Here is a 15,105-nt window from a genome sequence, read left to right on the forward strand (position 1 = left end):
GCCACATGTAGTGCTGACATCCCGGCATCCATTCTGCCTCTAGAGAAGCACAATTCTTACCCTGCTTTGTCAAGCCCAGATACTCCTCTGCTGGCAGGGCTGCTTGGTCTTTCTTTGAAAAGTATATCTGCTCATGTCCCTCTCCTGGTCAGCACCTCACCCAACTGTAGCCTGGCACATAGGCCCTTAGAGGTGGGTCTCCACTTCCTTGCTCTTCCTTTCTTGCCACATCCTGTCTCCTTGTGTTCTACCCAACATGCCTTTCTCTGAAGAGACTTGTATTTTCTTGCCTCTGCTTCTGTACACATACCTTGCCCTGTCTGGGGAATGCTCTTTCCTTGTCAAATTTTTCTTGTGTTTCCCCCCCCCTCCGCCACCCCAAGGCCTAACTCTAGTACAAAATACCTCAATTCCCTGATCAGAAATGATTGCTATTCTCTTTGAGCTCTGATCAGCATGGCTGTGTACCCTTGTATTTAGTACTTTTGTTTGGCCCTTTATTAGAGTTGGTTGTCTAGGAATCCGAATCTGGCTTTTCTGTCTGTGAGCTACCTTGGGCGGAAGCCACATCTCTTTTTTTCCTTTCTCTGGCTTTGCCTTGAGGAGGCACTGGTGACTGATGAAAGAATGACTAGCACTCATTACCCTGCATGAGAGGGGCAGGCATTTGGTTATAGAGATGATGCATGTAAGTGTACATTAACTGCCCAAAAAATCATAGTAGGTTTTATTATTGCTGCTAATGGTGTAATTATTGGTAGACATGTTATATTCCAAATAGCCAGACCCACCCAGTTAGTGACTCATGAAATAGGGAGCAGCACAATCATAATCCAACCTCTTTATTATCCATATGAGGAAATAGGCCTGCAGAGGATCAGGCACTTCTTTCAGACCTCACAAGTCAGAGCCCTGCCTCCTGGCATGGACTGTTTTGCCTTGTGGCATAATTACTCTCCTTCAGGGGTACCTGGGTGGCTCAGCGGTTGAGTACAACCTGCCTTTGGCTCAGGTTGTGATCCCAGGGAGCCTGCTTCTCCCTCTGCCTGTGTCTCTTCCTCTCTCTCTGTCTCTCTCTGTGTGTGTCTCTCATGAATAAACAAAATCTTAAAAGAAAATCTTTTATCCATGGCCCTATTGTACTTCATTGCAGTAAAAAAAATTTTTATATTATATTATATTATATTATATTATATTATATTATATTATATTATTATTATATTATATAGTATATGACTATACTGCTTGGGACAGCCCGGGGGGCTCAGAGGTTTAGCCCTGCCTTCAGCCCAGGGCGTGATCCTGGAGACCTGGGATCGAGTCCCACATCAGGCTTCTTGTGTGGAGGCTGCCTCTCCCTCTGCCTGTGTCTCTCTCTGCCTCTCTCTGTGTCTCTCATGAATAAATAAATAAAATCTTAAAAAAAAAGGACTATACTGCTTCATGGGCAAGTAGAGCAGAGAATTTTTAGGACAGTAAAATTACTCTATATGAACTATGATGGTAGATACATGTCAGTATACATTTGTCTAAAACTGTAACATGTACACACCAAGAGGGAATCGTGATGTGAACTAAGGCCTTTTTAAAAGTTTTATTTAAGGATCCCTGGGTGGTGCAGTGGTTTTGCGCCTGCCTTTGGCCCAGGGCGCGATCCTGGAGACCCGGGATCAAATCCCACATTGGGCTCCCGGTGCATGGAGCCTGCTTCTCTCTCTGCCTCTCTCTCTCTCTCTCTCTCTCTCTGTGACTATCATAAATAAATAAAAATTAAAAAAAAAATAAAAGTTTTATTTAGCAGGACATGGGACTTGTTCCCGGTCTCCCAGATCAGGCCCTGGGCAGAAGGCGGTGCTAAACCACTGAGCCACTGGGGCAGCCCTGAACTATGGTCTTTGAGTGATAATATATCAATGTAGGTTCACCAGTTGTAACACATGTACGACTTCGGTGGTTTGGTGAGGGATATTGATAATAGGGGTGGCTATACATGAGTGGGGGCAGAGTGTTTAGGAGCTATGTCTATACTTTACCCCTAAATTTGCTGTGAGTCTGGGGCACCTGGATGGCTCAGCGGTTGAGCGTCTGCCTTCAGCTCACGACCTGATCCTGGAATCTGGGATCGAGTCCCACTCTCTCACTCTCTCTGTGTATCTCATGAATAAACAAAATCTTTTAAAAAAATTTGCTTTGTGAATCTAAAACTGCTCTAAAAAAGTAATGTCTATTTTATTTTATTTTAAAAGTATTTTATTTATTTATTTGAGAGAGAAAGATATCAGGAGCAGAGGGGAAGGGCGGAGGGCGGAGCAAACTCCCTGCTGAGTAGGAAGCCCAATGTGGGGACTGCATCCCAGGACCTCGGGGTTACAACCCTAGGGGAACACAGATGCCCAGCCAACTGAGCCACCCAGGTGCCCCTCTATTGTTTTTTGAGGCCGAGAGAGTGTGAGCTGGTGGGGAAGGGGCAGAAGGAGAGAGAGAGAAGCTGACGGTGGAGTCCAACTGGGGCCTCCATTTTATAATCCTGAGATCATGAGCTAAGCAGAAATCAAGAGTCAGCGGCTTGGGACACCGGGTGGCTCAGTGGTTGAGCCTCTACTTTCGGCTTAGGTCGTTGTCCTAGGGTCCTGGGATCGAGTCCTAGGATCGAATCCCACATCCGGCTGCCCGCAGGGAGCCTGTTTCTCCCTCTGCCTATGTCACTGCCTCTCTCTGTGTCTCTCAAATAAATAAAATCGTTAAAAAAAAAAAAAAAAAAGGAGTCAGTGGCTTAACTGAGATACCCAGGTGCCCCCAAATTGTAACGTCCATTTAAAAAATACATATGCAAATTTATACTGAACGTTTTCTTCCCGTGGCTATAATTCTTTTTTCTTCCAGACAGTTACCATTACAACTGTAATTCATACAGCGATGAACATCACATCATGATCAGACAGCGAACTGTATTAGACTTCCATCGGGGCTCCCCGGGGGGCTCAGCCGTTTAGCGCCTGCTTTCCGCCCAGGGTGTGATCCTGGGGTCCCGGGATCGAGTCCCACATCAGGTTCCCTGCCTGGGGCCTGCTTCTCCCTCTGCCTGTGTCTCTGCCTCTCTCTCATTGTCTCTCATGAATAAATAAATAAAATCTTAAAAAAAAAAAAAAAAGACTTCCATCGTTGAGAACTGGTTGGCGTTTCTCGTACCTTTGAGTTACCTAACAGACCATGAACGTGGTCTCCGGGGGTGTTTTTCCAGGTGGCAGCACATTTTCGTAAGATTTGGCGAGAGGAGGGATCCCTGGGTGGCGCAGCGGTTTGGCGCCTGCCTTTGGCCCAGGGCGCGATCCTGGAGACCCGGGATCGAATCCCACATCGGGCTTCCGGTGCATGGAGCCTGCTTCTCCCTCTGCCTGTGTCTCTGTCTCTGTCTCTCTCTCTCTGTGTGTGACTATCATAAATAAATGAAAAAAAAATTAGATTTGGCGAGAGGAGGGGTAGACTTGCATTTGACGGGGTGGGAGAAGAGCCACTGGGCAAGGGGAGGACGAAAGGGGAACCGCAAAGCCGAGCAACCTCTCTGTAGGTCAATTTTATTTCATTTTTAAGATTTTTACTAATTTATTCATGAGAGACACAGAGAGAGCGGCAGAGACACAGGCAGAGGGAGAAGCAGGCTCCCTGCGGGGAGCCCGACGCGGGATGCGGGACTCGATCCCGGGTCTCCAGGATCACGCCCCGGGCGGAAGGCGGCGCTAAACCGCTGCCCTGTAGACGGATTCTAGGAAGCAGGGCGTGAGCAGGCTGATTAACGTGGAGACTTTGTACGTCCACCGCCCTGGAGAACCTTCCATGCCCTCCGGTGAAGGCGCACCCAGACGGAAAACCGAGGCCCTTACGTCGTGGGGCCTCGGGAGGCCCAGACCCGCTCTGCGGTGCCCTCCCAGGCCCAGCCCTTCCGGGGGGCGCGGGGCCTGTCGGAGCGCCACTGCGCGCTCCCGCCGCGCCCGGCCCCGCCCCCCGCGCGCCCCCGCGCGCCCCGCCCCTTCCGGTCCGGGAAGGTTTGATTTCCTTGGCGGGCGGAAGCGGCCGGAACCCGGCAATTCCAAAGCTTCCCAGGGGCTCTGGGCGCTTGCTTCTCGGCTCGGGACCGCTGGCCCGCTCCGGTGTGCTTCTGCCCGGCCCCGCCCCTCCCGGCCCTCCGCCCCTCTCAGGTCAGTGTCTCCGCCGTGGGTGAGGGCCGGGGTCCCGGCTGTAACGCGGCGCGGGGGACCTGGAGGATTTCTCCGGAGCCCCACCTTGCGAGCCCACTTCCCGGATGATCTAGTCGGGCTTCCCGACCCCCGGTTTTCTCCTCTGTAAGTGGGGATAATGATCGTCTCTAACTCGGAGTTATTGATGAGGCGCAGGCAAAGCGTTTGCCACTAAGGGGACTTGGAGAGTCGTGAGTTCCCACATTACACGTGTCCGTGACCCTGTCTCCGCGGAAGAAGGTGAAGGAAGGGTAAGGGTTCCAAGTTATTTCTGTTCTTACAGCGCAGTGCACTGGGGCAGTGCAGTTCAAGAGGAAACGTGTTATGTTGTTACCGCCCCTTTTCAGAGTCCGGATCCTTCTTCCCCCTTCACTGTCCCGAAGTAGTGGCTTAAGAAGGCTCACGCTAAAAGGGACATGCCCTGACTGCCAAAGCAGTAAAAGGAGCAGTACCCCCAAGAAACCAGCGGGAAAAAGGGACACTCCCAAAGGAGAGCATCCCAAGAAAGCGATCAGTCCTATAGCACCTAGGATGAGTAATTGTTCCTGAACCTCACCTCTGATGTTTCTGTTTGGTAGTGGGATGGGGGGGCGGGGGGAGTGGCGGCGGGTTTGAGAGGTCCCTGGAGTTTTGCTTGGAAGTCAGTGTGCCCCAACTTTCTTGTTCATGTTTTGGTTTCTGCTTCCCATGTTTGGGGAGAAATCAGAAAGTCCCTTACTGCATCATCATTGGGCTTGTTTCACCAGCGGATCTGCCTTTCTTATCTACTGTGGACCAGCCAGATGAGCAGATGAATCTCTTAACGCCTTTAGGAATGAATGCCTGCCTCTTCGTTGGTGCTCCTAGAATCCTCTGCGAGGCAGAAGGACAGGATGTTAATTAAATGTATCAATTACAAGGCCACATTATATACCATTCGGTATTCTACTTCTTATTTGAAATATCCTCAGCATAGTATCTTAACCAAGCTCATCGATGAGGTAAATGTATTACCCCGCAGGTAATAGCATAGCCCGGATAATATCATTAGTAAGAAATTGCCTCCAATTTGTTGCCCTTCTATAAAATTTGGTGATAAACCTTTTGTTACCTAAGCAGTTGCCCCAGAGAAGTTCAAGATACTAAATGTATATGCCTCCAATTCTTCTATATGGTCACACTGAGAACGACATTCAGGTATCTAAGTGGGGCCTAGTTTTCTTCAACATTATCCACAGTGGAGAGGCTGCCTTCCACAATGATCATATATCTTTTTTTTTTTTTTTTTAAGATTTTATTTATTTATTCGAGAGAGAGAGAGAGAGAGGCAGAGACACAGGCAGAGGGAGCCTGATGTGGGAGTCAATCCCAGGTCTCCAGGATCAAGCCCTGGGTGGAAGGCAGCACTAAACTGCTAGGCCCCCCGGGCTGCCCTCAATATCTTTTTTAAGCAGCTACACAGTTAGGTTACTCCAGCACCATCCTTCCTATGTTCTATACTTCCAAAGTCTAGAGGATAAACAGAGCACTTAAGAATATTTAGAACTAGCTCCACAAAAGCCAAGTAAAATCTGCTGTCATTTGTACCAGTTTGCAATGCAAACTTTCTACAGTAGCAAAAACGATGGTTACTGGATTCAGTAGATTTGATTGAGGCCCACATTTGTATTACTCGTCCAAAAATATGGTGTAATTTGAGGATGGGGGGGGGATGTAGATAAAGAGAAGCAAGAGAAAGAAAAGGTGCTTGTCTTATATTGGCGTAAGTTGATCTTTGCTAGTTGACTTGGGGCTGTGACCTGGAAGTTCAAAACTCATTTGTGTTAATTGTGAATTCTTATATCTCTCATCTGGGGAAGTGAATTCCAAGGTCATACAAAAGGTTGTCTCCTTTTGAATGTGTCAACAGAGTTCAATCTTTTGTATGGAATTTAAACATGTGCACTTGGCAATTAGGATTCTTATATTTTGCGAGGCCTCTGTCAATTTCCATCTCATGGTTTTTAAGCTTTGAAATGTCTTTTTGTGTTTCCTCTTTAGCCTCTGTGTTCTGAATACCCCAATACCCCAATACTGCCTAAGCTGGGGCTTTGCTCTCTAATGAACCTGATAGCCTACTTTTTTTTTTGGATAGCCTACTTTTTAAAAAGATTTTATTTATTTATTCATGAGAGAGAGAGAGACAGACAGACACAGGCAGAGGGAGAAGCAGGCTCCATGCAGGGAGCCCAACGTGGGACTCAATCCCGGGTCTCCAGGATCAGGCCCTGGGCTGAAGGCGGCGCTAAACCACTGAACCACCCGGGCTGCCCAGCTTTAAGCATTTTAAAAGGAGATTTAAGAGAATATTTGAAAAAATATTGTTTGTAGCTCTTGCGCTTTTGATTATTTCATTCAGATTCAGTTTTTTTCTCTACCTCAATTTAAGATGATACCTCATCCTCACTGTACTCAGGATCTCTCCTTTTACTTTGTCTTTTTTTTTTTTCTTTAAATAAACTCACTGCACTCCTTTTTAAAAAAGTTTTATTTATTCATTCATGAGAGACACACACACACAGAGGCAGAGACACAGGCAGAGGACGCAGAGGAAGAAGCAGGATCTCTGTGTAGAGCCCGATGTGGGACTCCATCCCAGGACCCCGGGATCACGACCTGAGCCAAACGCAGATGCTCAACCACTGGGCCACCCAGGCGTCCCAACTCCCTGCACTCCTGAAGTGGAACTTGCATTTTAGATCTTCCAAAGTCATGACCGTTTTTAAGGCTTTGTAATGTGCTGGCTACTCAATTCTGGATGAGACCGGATGAGGAACAGAGTGAACATGGTGCTGGCCACTCATCATTTTGTGGCGGCTTTGCTAGAACTCTGCCTGTGGGTGAAGGGAGACTGTCAGGTTTCTAGAAATGAGCACTAATACCAGGCTTCTACTACTGAGAGTCAGTGATCAAGATGTATGAGCTTTGCCCTTTCCACCTGGAACTTCGCTTCCGAAGCCCCAATTGGATATGCATGTACTCACTTAATTTTTCAAAATGTTAGAGAGAATGGGGTCTGAGGATCCTGGCCTGTTTTGCCATAGCTAGTCCGCTGCTAGGTCACCAGGGGAGATCTGTGCACAGGGGTCAGGTTGGGCAAAGGAGAATTTCGTTACTACCCAGGTATTGGCCTCAAACTCCTTTGTGAACTCTAGGGTCCTGATATGCTGTGCTGGATTATATGGGAGATTATTTGTGCCTGACTCAGTGACCTTCACTTGCCTGGGCTTCCTGCTTCCTGCTTGGCTTTCTAAGGGGTGTTGGGGCCTCTCTTCCCAAGGTTGAAATCCCCCAGTCCTGTCCTTCCACACTAGCCTCTGGGAAGGAGAGCGTCTTAGAGGAGCCATTCCTGTGTGGGTTCACAGATCTTTCACCTCATGTCTATCCATAAAGAAAGCTCCACTTTGCAGTACTGAGACTCAAGCTGTAGGACTTGACCTATGTATGAACACTTTTAGAAAACTTTAGAAATCTACTCCCTAGAAACTTTCTTTTACTCGTTTTACTTTTTTCTTCTTTCTTGGCTTCCATGAAACTATATTCTTCTAATTCTTTCTTTTCTTTTTCCTTTCTGCCTTTTTCCACTCCTGGCTATAGGCCTGGTATGGGCAAGACTTTAGCTGTCTACATTTTAAAGATTTGTCTTTCACTTTTAAGTCTTTATACAAACTATAATTGATTTTGTGTGTAATATGAGAGAGAGAGAGAACACCAATATTCTTTTTTTCCATGTGGCTCATCTGTTGTCTCAGCTTCAAATCTGCATTTCCAGTTGATGGTACCTCTAAAAGCAGTTTTAGTTCAGTACATGTTGACTTTTTTCCCTTGGGATCTTTGCACCTAAATTCCCTCTTTTTAGAATATCCTTCCTCTCCTTTATGGGTTCACAACTTCTGTTGAGGCCTACTGAACAAAGACCATTAAGAAATAATACTCCCTAGGAACTGAAAAGGGGCTTATAGGATTTGAGCTTGTGCTGGTGATTTTAAGAAAGGATTAGGGAAGCAAGGACCAGTTTTAGAATGAATACTGTCAAAAAGCTGTGGCCGTTCAGCAGGTGGGTGTCTTAAGGAAGCAGGAGGTGGGAGGATATTGGTGAGAAAATAGTGGTGAGTCTAAGTAAGGATCATTATCATTTTTCAAAAAATATTTTATTTGTTTATAAGAGACACAGAGAGAGAGGCAGAGACATAGGCAGGGGGAGAAGCAGGCTCCCCGTGGAGAGCCACATGGGACTCGATCCCAGGACCCCGGGATCACGACCTGAGCCAAAGGCAGATGCCCAACTGCTGAGCCACCCAGGTGCCCCAGGATCATTATCATTTTAACAGTTCCTCCAATTTCATTACCTGAGGTTGATTTTCTTTTTCTCACTTTTCAACCTTTAAATTGGATCTTGGCTTAAACAGTATTTTCTCAGCAACCCATTCTGACCACTATTGCCTATTTCTTTCCCAGTATTTATGATAGCTTTTAATTATGTATTATCTGTTTATTTGCTTTTTGTCTTCTCTGCTAGAATGTAAGATTCATGAGGGTAGGGACTGCATTTCTTCTCTGTTTTAGAGTTAGTGTAAAATGCAGGTCTGATACATTGTAGGTGTTCAGTAAACACATCTGTATGATAAGTGAATAAAAGAAAATCAGGGTTGACAGTGATTGCACTAGCACTTCTGCCCTATATACTGCTAATCTCTAGTTAAACAGCATATCCTCCACAAATAAGATAAAGCTGATACATAAGCTGTGTGATCTTATGTATCATGTATACAACAGGGCCCTACTCATCCCCATGATTTTTTTTTTTTTTTAAGATTTTATTTATTTATTCATGAGAGACACAGAGAGAGAGAGAGAGAGGCAGAAACATAGGCAGAGGGGGAAGCAGGCTCCGTGCAGGGAGCCTGACACGGGACTCGATCCTGGGACCCCAGGACTGTGCCCTGAGCCGAAGGCAACACCCAAACACTGAGCCACCCAGGTGTCTCCATCCCCATGATTTTTTGTAATTCTACTTAATTTTAAAACTGACAAAAACCAGATCTACCTAAGACCTTTTTATTTTTAAATTTTTTTCCTAAGATCTTTTTACAACTAACTTATATGTATATGCATATATATATTTTATCTTTTTTTATATTTTATCTTTTTTTTTTAAATTTTTTATTTATTTATGATAGTCACACAGAGAGAGAGAGAGAGGCAGAGACATAGGCAGAGGGAGAAGCAGGCTCCATGCACCGGGAGCCCGACGTGGGATTCGATCCCGGGTCTCCAGGATCGCGCCCTGGGCCAAAGGCAGGCGCCAAACCGCTGCGCCACCCAGGGATCCCTATAATTTTCTTAATAACATTTCTTCTCTAGCTTACTTTATTGTAAGAATTAAGTATATAATACATATAGGATATAAAATAAGTGTTAATTGACTATGTTATTGATGAGGCTTCCTGTCAACAGTAGGCTGTTAAGTTTTGGGGGAGTCAAAAGTTCTATGTGGATTTTTGACTGTGCAAGGGAGTCCAATGCCCTTAACTCCTGCATTGTTCAAGAATCAACTGTGTATGTAACACATATAAGTTGTGGAGCATAGTAATAAAATATGTAACTCATTGTATGTTTCTTAAAATTGTATATCATTGAAATCTTAATTTGCATTTCCCTGATGACTAATAAAATTGAACATTTTTTTATTGGTAACTTGTGTTTCTTTATGAAATGCCTTTTAATTTCATTTGCTTTTTTCTTTTGGGTTGTCTCTATATTTTATATAGTATATTCTGGATAAAAATCCATGGTTTATAAATGTTACAAATATTTCTCACATTTATGGTTTTCTTTTTTTTAAGGATATCTTTAGACATGTAAAAGTTCTTAATTTTAATGTTTAATGTATTTTTTTATTCTTTAAATTTTTTTAAAGGTTTATCTTTCAAATATAAGTCTTTCCTGGATCTGAAGTTGACTTTTACATATGGTAGGAGATAGGGATCCAGTTTTTTTTTTTTTTTTTTTTAACCATATAGCTAATCAGTTTTTTTGGTATCATTTATATGTCTGTGACATATTTATATGTGCACTTATGAGAGTGGAGGAGATAATCTCATAGTAGTTCATTTTTTGATCATGTACTATTTCTGTCTTATAGGTTCTTTTTGTAATTTTGTATAAACCTCCAGGAGGACTATGAAAGATTATGATGAACTTCTCAAATACTATGAATTATATGAAACTATTGGGACAGGTAATTTTTTTTTTTTTCTTGGAAGCAGAGGACAGATCAACTGTTTGAGAATATAGTGTATTTGGGAAGTCATGAGCTTTTCAGTTTAATTTTAAAATTCTTCAACCTACTTTAGAAAGAAAAAGTGGAACAAGAGAGAGGAGAGTAGGGGCACCTGGCTGGCTTAGTGATTGAGAGAGTCTGTCTTTGGCTTAGGTTGTGATCCTGGGGTCCTGGGATTGAATCCCCGCATGGGCTCCCCACAGGGAGCCTGCTTCTCCCTCTGCCTGTGTCTCTGCCTCTCTCTGTGTCTCTCATGAATAAATAAATAAGATATTTAAAAAAAGAAAAGAAAAAAAAGAAAGAGGGGAGTAGTAGGAGAGGCCTTATAGGTCATTTCATTTAGAATGAAAGTCACTAGAGAGTTTTGAGCCAAGGAGTGATCTATCTGACCTTTGTTTTTAAGGATCACTCTGGCTGCTTAGTTGTGAAAAACTTGGGCTGGGAAAGGCAGGAGCAGAAGCAGAGAGGTGTTAGGTGGTTATTGCAATGATTCAGGTGAGTGATACGGGAGATAATGGTGACTTGAATGAGGGTGATAGCAGTGAATATAGTGAATGGGATTCTGTACGTGTCTGTGTATTTTAACTTATTGAGGTACAACACAATACAATATGCAAAGTACACTCATCTCCATGGAGTTTTATGTATATGTTCCCTGTTCAGATCAAGACAGAACTTTTCCAGTCAGTACCTGCTTCTTTTCCCCCAAGGTAACAACTGATATGTTTTGAAGACAGAACCAATGGGATTTGTTTTTGTTTTTATTTTTTCAAATTTTATTTATTTATTCATGAGAGACACACACAGAGAGACAGAGACACAGGCAGAGGGAGAAGCAGGCTCTCTGTGGAGAGCCCGATGTGGGACTTGATCCTGGGACCCTGGGAACACGACTTGAGCCCAGGGAGGACGTTCAACAGCTGAGCCACCCAGGCATCCCTTTGTTTTCGTTTTGTTTTTTAATATTTATTTATTTATTTATTTTAAGATTTTATTTATTTATTTATTCATGAGAGACACACACGCAGAGAGACAGAAAGAGAGAGAGAGAGAGAGAGAGAGGCAGAGACACAGGCAGTGGGAGAAGCAGGCTCCATGCAGGGAGCCCGACATGGGACTCGATCCCCGGTCTCCAGGATCACACCCTGGGCTGCAGGAGGCACTAAACCGCTGTGTCACTGGGGCTGCCCTGTTTTTGTTTTTAAAGATTTTATTTATTCATGAAAGACAGAGAGAGGCAGAGACATGGGCAGAGGGAGAAGCAGGCTCCCTGCGGGGAGCCCATGCAGAACTCCATCCCAGGACCCCGGGATCACAACCTAAGCCCAGGGCAGACGCTTAACTACTGAGCCACCCAGGTGCCCCAGAATCAATGGGATTTGTTGATGGGTTGGATATGGAGTGTGAGACAAAGGAGAAGGGCTCAAGATTTTTGGGAAATGTTGAGTTGCCATTTACTGAGATGGGGAAGACCATAGCTTCTTTTTAGAAATGTTAAGTTGGCAATTTCTTTTAGATACTGATGTGTGGACATTTATCTACCTTTTGATACAGTTTTGAAACAATATCCTGCTTCTGATCCAGTTTTAGAACTGAGTGGAAAACAAAAACGAAAACTGAGTGGATGTTTCCTACTGTCTTTTTCTCAGCAACTTTATATTCTAGTGGTGTAAATTATAAAGCAAAAAAATTTTTTTTAAAGATTTTTATTTATTCATTCATGAGAGACAGAGAGAGAGAGACAGAGAGAGAGACACAGGCAGAGGGAGAAGCAGGCTCCATGCAGGGTTCCTGATGGCGGGATGCGGGACTCGATCCTGGGACGCCAGGATCACACCCCAGGCCGAAGGCAGCTGCCAAACCATGGAGCCACCCGGTGATCCCCAATTATAAAGCAAATTTAATTGCAATGTTAATTATGAAGCAGATTTCTAAGTAGTGAATTGGTTTCCTGTTTCTTCAATCTGAAGTTAAAGATATGGGATGCCTGGGTGGCTTTCGGCTCAGGACGTGATCCTGGAGTTCTGGGATCAAGACTCCCCATCGGACTCCCTGCATGGAGTCTGCTTCTCCCTCTCTGCCTATGTCTCTGCCTCTCTGTTTCTGTGTCTCTCATGAATAAATAAATTAAAAATAAATAAATAAAGTTAAAGATACTATCATGGTAAAAAAAATCTTCATCTAGATATTGAATGAGGAGAGGTTAGGGTCATGGCTAGCACTTTAGAAGCAATAGGAAGAAAGAACCACAAATTTCCAGGAGGATATGGATTGATAGAGCTTCTTAAAAGCATATGGCGGAAAAAAAAAAAGGCAAATGGCAGGGGTGCCTGTCTGACTCAGCTGGAGTGTGAAACTCTTGATCTCAGGATTGTAAGTTTTAGTCTCTCGTTGGGTATAGAGATTACTTAAAATCTTAAAAAAAGTAAAAGCATGTGGAAAGGTATTTGTGCCTGAGTCCTTGGGTTGCTCTGATGATGATTTTAGATTACTCTTACTTATCTCTTCATAATACGTTTTCCTATATTCAGGTGGCTTTGCAAAGGTCAAACTTGCCTGCCACATCCTTACTGGAGAAATGGTAGCTATAAAAATCATGGATAAAAATGCACTAGGGGTAAGTTTAAAATTATTTTCAAAATATGTATAGATTAGTTTTGTAAATTCAAACCTGAATTTGCTCAAATGTTCTGGTTACTACTTTTATGAGAATACTTTTTCTATAGTTTTCTCTTTTTTGGCTTGTTTTTAAAATTGTCCCATGGAAAAGTTGAAAGATGGAGACAGTGAAGACCTGTGTGTTTTTCACTCACATCACCAGTTTTTAGCTCCACATGCTTCTAAGGGACACTGATATGGCTTAAATGGCAGCACAGGTGTGTCTCTGTTATTTTCCTTGCTTGGAATGCTAACCCTCTAAGGGAGTCTGAGATTGTTTTGATTTTTCTGGACCTTGTACTACTGACCCACATCAAATTACTCTTTCATAAAAGAGTTCATAAAAGAGGGTTTCATAAAACCTTCAAGGCTTTTTTTAAATATCCATACAGATAATTTTTGTTATATCCTTGTGTACTTTTGAACAGTTTGTTTTGAGGCCATTGGTTGCTTTTGCTACTCAGCAATAAAGTTGTTGCTCTCAATGCTTGGTGCACTTCCCAAATAGGTTTATTGTTCATGTAATGTGTTTTGTCACAGAGTGATTTGCCTCGGATCAAAACGGAGATTGAGGCTTTGAAGAACCTGCGACATCAGCATATATGTCAACTCTACCACGTGCTAGAGACAGCCAACAAAATATTCATGGTTCTTGAGGTTAGTAGTATGGTCTAGAGACCTAAACGTATTTGGTCTCCGTCTTAGTCCACTGGGCTGCTATAACAAATATCACAGGCTGCGGAGCCTAGGAGCAATAGAAGTTTATTTTTCACAGTTCTGGAGGCTGGGGATTCCAAGATCAAGGCGCTGGCATGGTCAAGTGAGGACCCTTCTGGTTGATGGCTGGTGCCTTCTTGCTGTGTCCTTCATGGTAGAGGGGCCGAGGGATCTCTCTGGAATCTCATTTCTTTTCTTTTCTTTTCTTTTCTTTTTTTTTTTTTATGATAGGCACACAGTGAGAGAGAGAGAGAGAGGCAGAGACACAGACAGAGGGAGAAGCAGGTTCCATGCACCGGGAGCCTGACGTGGGATTCGATCCTGGGTCTCCAGGATCGCGCCCTGGGTCAAAGGCAGGCGCCAAACCGCTGCGCCACCCAGGGATCCCTGGAATCTCATTTATAAGAGCATTAATTCCATTAAGGAGAGCTTCACCCTCATATCCCAGACACTTCCCAAAGGCTCCACCTCCTAGTACCATTATCTTTTGGGGGTTAGGATTTCGCCATATCAATTTTGGGGGAAATCAAATATTCAGACCATTTCTGTATACTCTATCAATAGTTAAGTGAAAAGTGTGTTTCACTTGAAAGATTATAATAAATATTAAGTGGCTTATGTGTTTGAGTTCTGTCTATAATAATTTAGATTGAGTAGACATATATAAGTTGGAAATTCATTGTAAACGCACGCTTTCTAAGACACTTTTTTTTTTTTTTAAGATTTCATCTATTTATTCATGAGAGACATAGAGAGAAGCTAAGACATAGGCAGAGGGAGAAGCAGCTCCCCACAGGAAGCTCGATGTGGGACTTGATCCCGAGACCCCTGGGATCACACCCTGAGCCAAAGGCAGATGTTCAACCACTGAGCCACTCAGGCATCCCTTTAAGACACTCCTAATGGGATTAGGATTAATGAACAGAATGTTAGAATTTGTTCCTAGAGGGAAGGATCCACTCCAGTTTTATATGGCATATTAGTCTAGAGCTGCCAGAACAAACTACCACAAACTTGGTGGTTTATTTATTTATTTTTTTAAACTTGGTGGTTTAAAACAACAGAAAATTTTTTTTTTTTTTTTAAACAACAGAAAAATTTATTATCTCACTTCTGGAAGCTAGAAGTCTGAAATCAAGGTGTGGGTAAAGTTGGTTTCTTCTGGAGACTCTGTTCCGTGCTTCCTACCTAGTT

At 43.7% G+C, this 15,105-nt stretch overlaps 1 protein-coding gene across 9 annotated transcripts in view; it reads left to right on the forward strand.

Moving 5' to 3' along the window:
* The first annotated feature begins 4,036 nt into the window (after nucleotides 1-4,036).
* Nucleotides 4,037-15,105, forward strand: part of MELK (maternal embryonic leucine zipper kinase) — a 96,459-nt gene continuing 85,390 nt past the window's right edge. For 2 of the 9 annotated variants that reach the window (XM_072841951.1, XM_072841960.1), the window contains exons 1-5: nucleotides 4,052-4,486; nucleotides 10,399-10,494; nucleotides 13,068-13,153; nucleotides 13,735-13,851; nucleotides 13,970-14,014. In XM_072841951.1, the coding sequence (XP_072698052.1) occupies nucleotides 10,437-10,494; nucleotides 13,068-13,153; nucleotides 13,735-13,851; nucleotides 13,970-14,014 (306 nt within the window). In that variant the 5' untranslated portion in view covers nucleotides 4,052-4,486; nucleotides 10,399-10,436. Of the gene's footprint in view, nucleotides 4,487-10,398; nucleotides 10,495-13,067; nucleotides 13,154-13,734; nucleotides 13,852-13,969; nucleotides 14,015-15,105 lie in introns of all 9 variants that reach the window. The other 7 variants (XM_072841952.1, XM_072841957.1, XM_072841953.1 and 4 more) reach the window with 7 other exon arrangements.

The sequence above is a fragment of the Canis lupus genome, chromosome 10 (assembly GCF_048164855.1).
Source record: "Canis lupus baileyi chromosome 10, mCanLup2.hap1, whole genome shotgun sequence".
Lineage (NCBI taxonomy): Eukaryota > Metazoa > Chordata > Mammalia > Carnivora > Canidae > Canis > Canis lupus.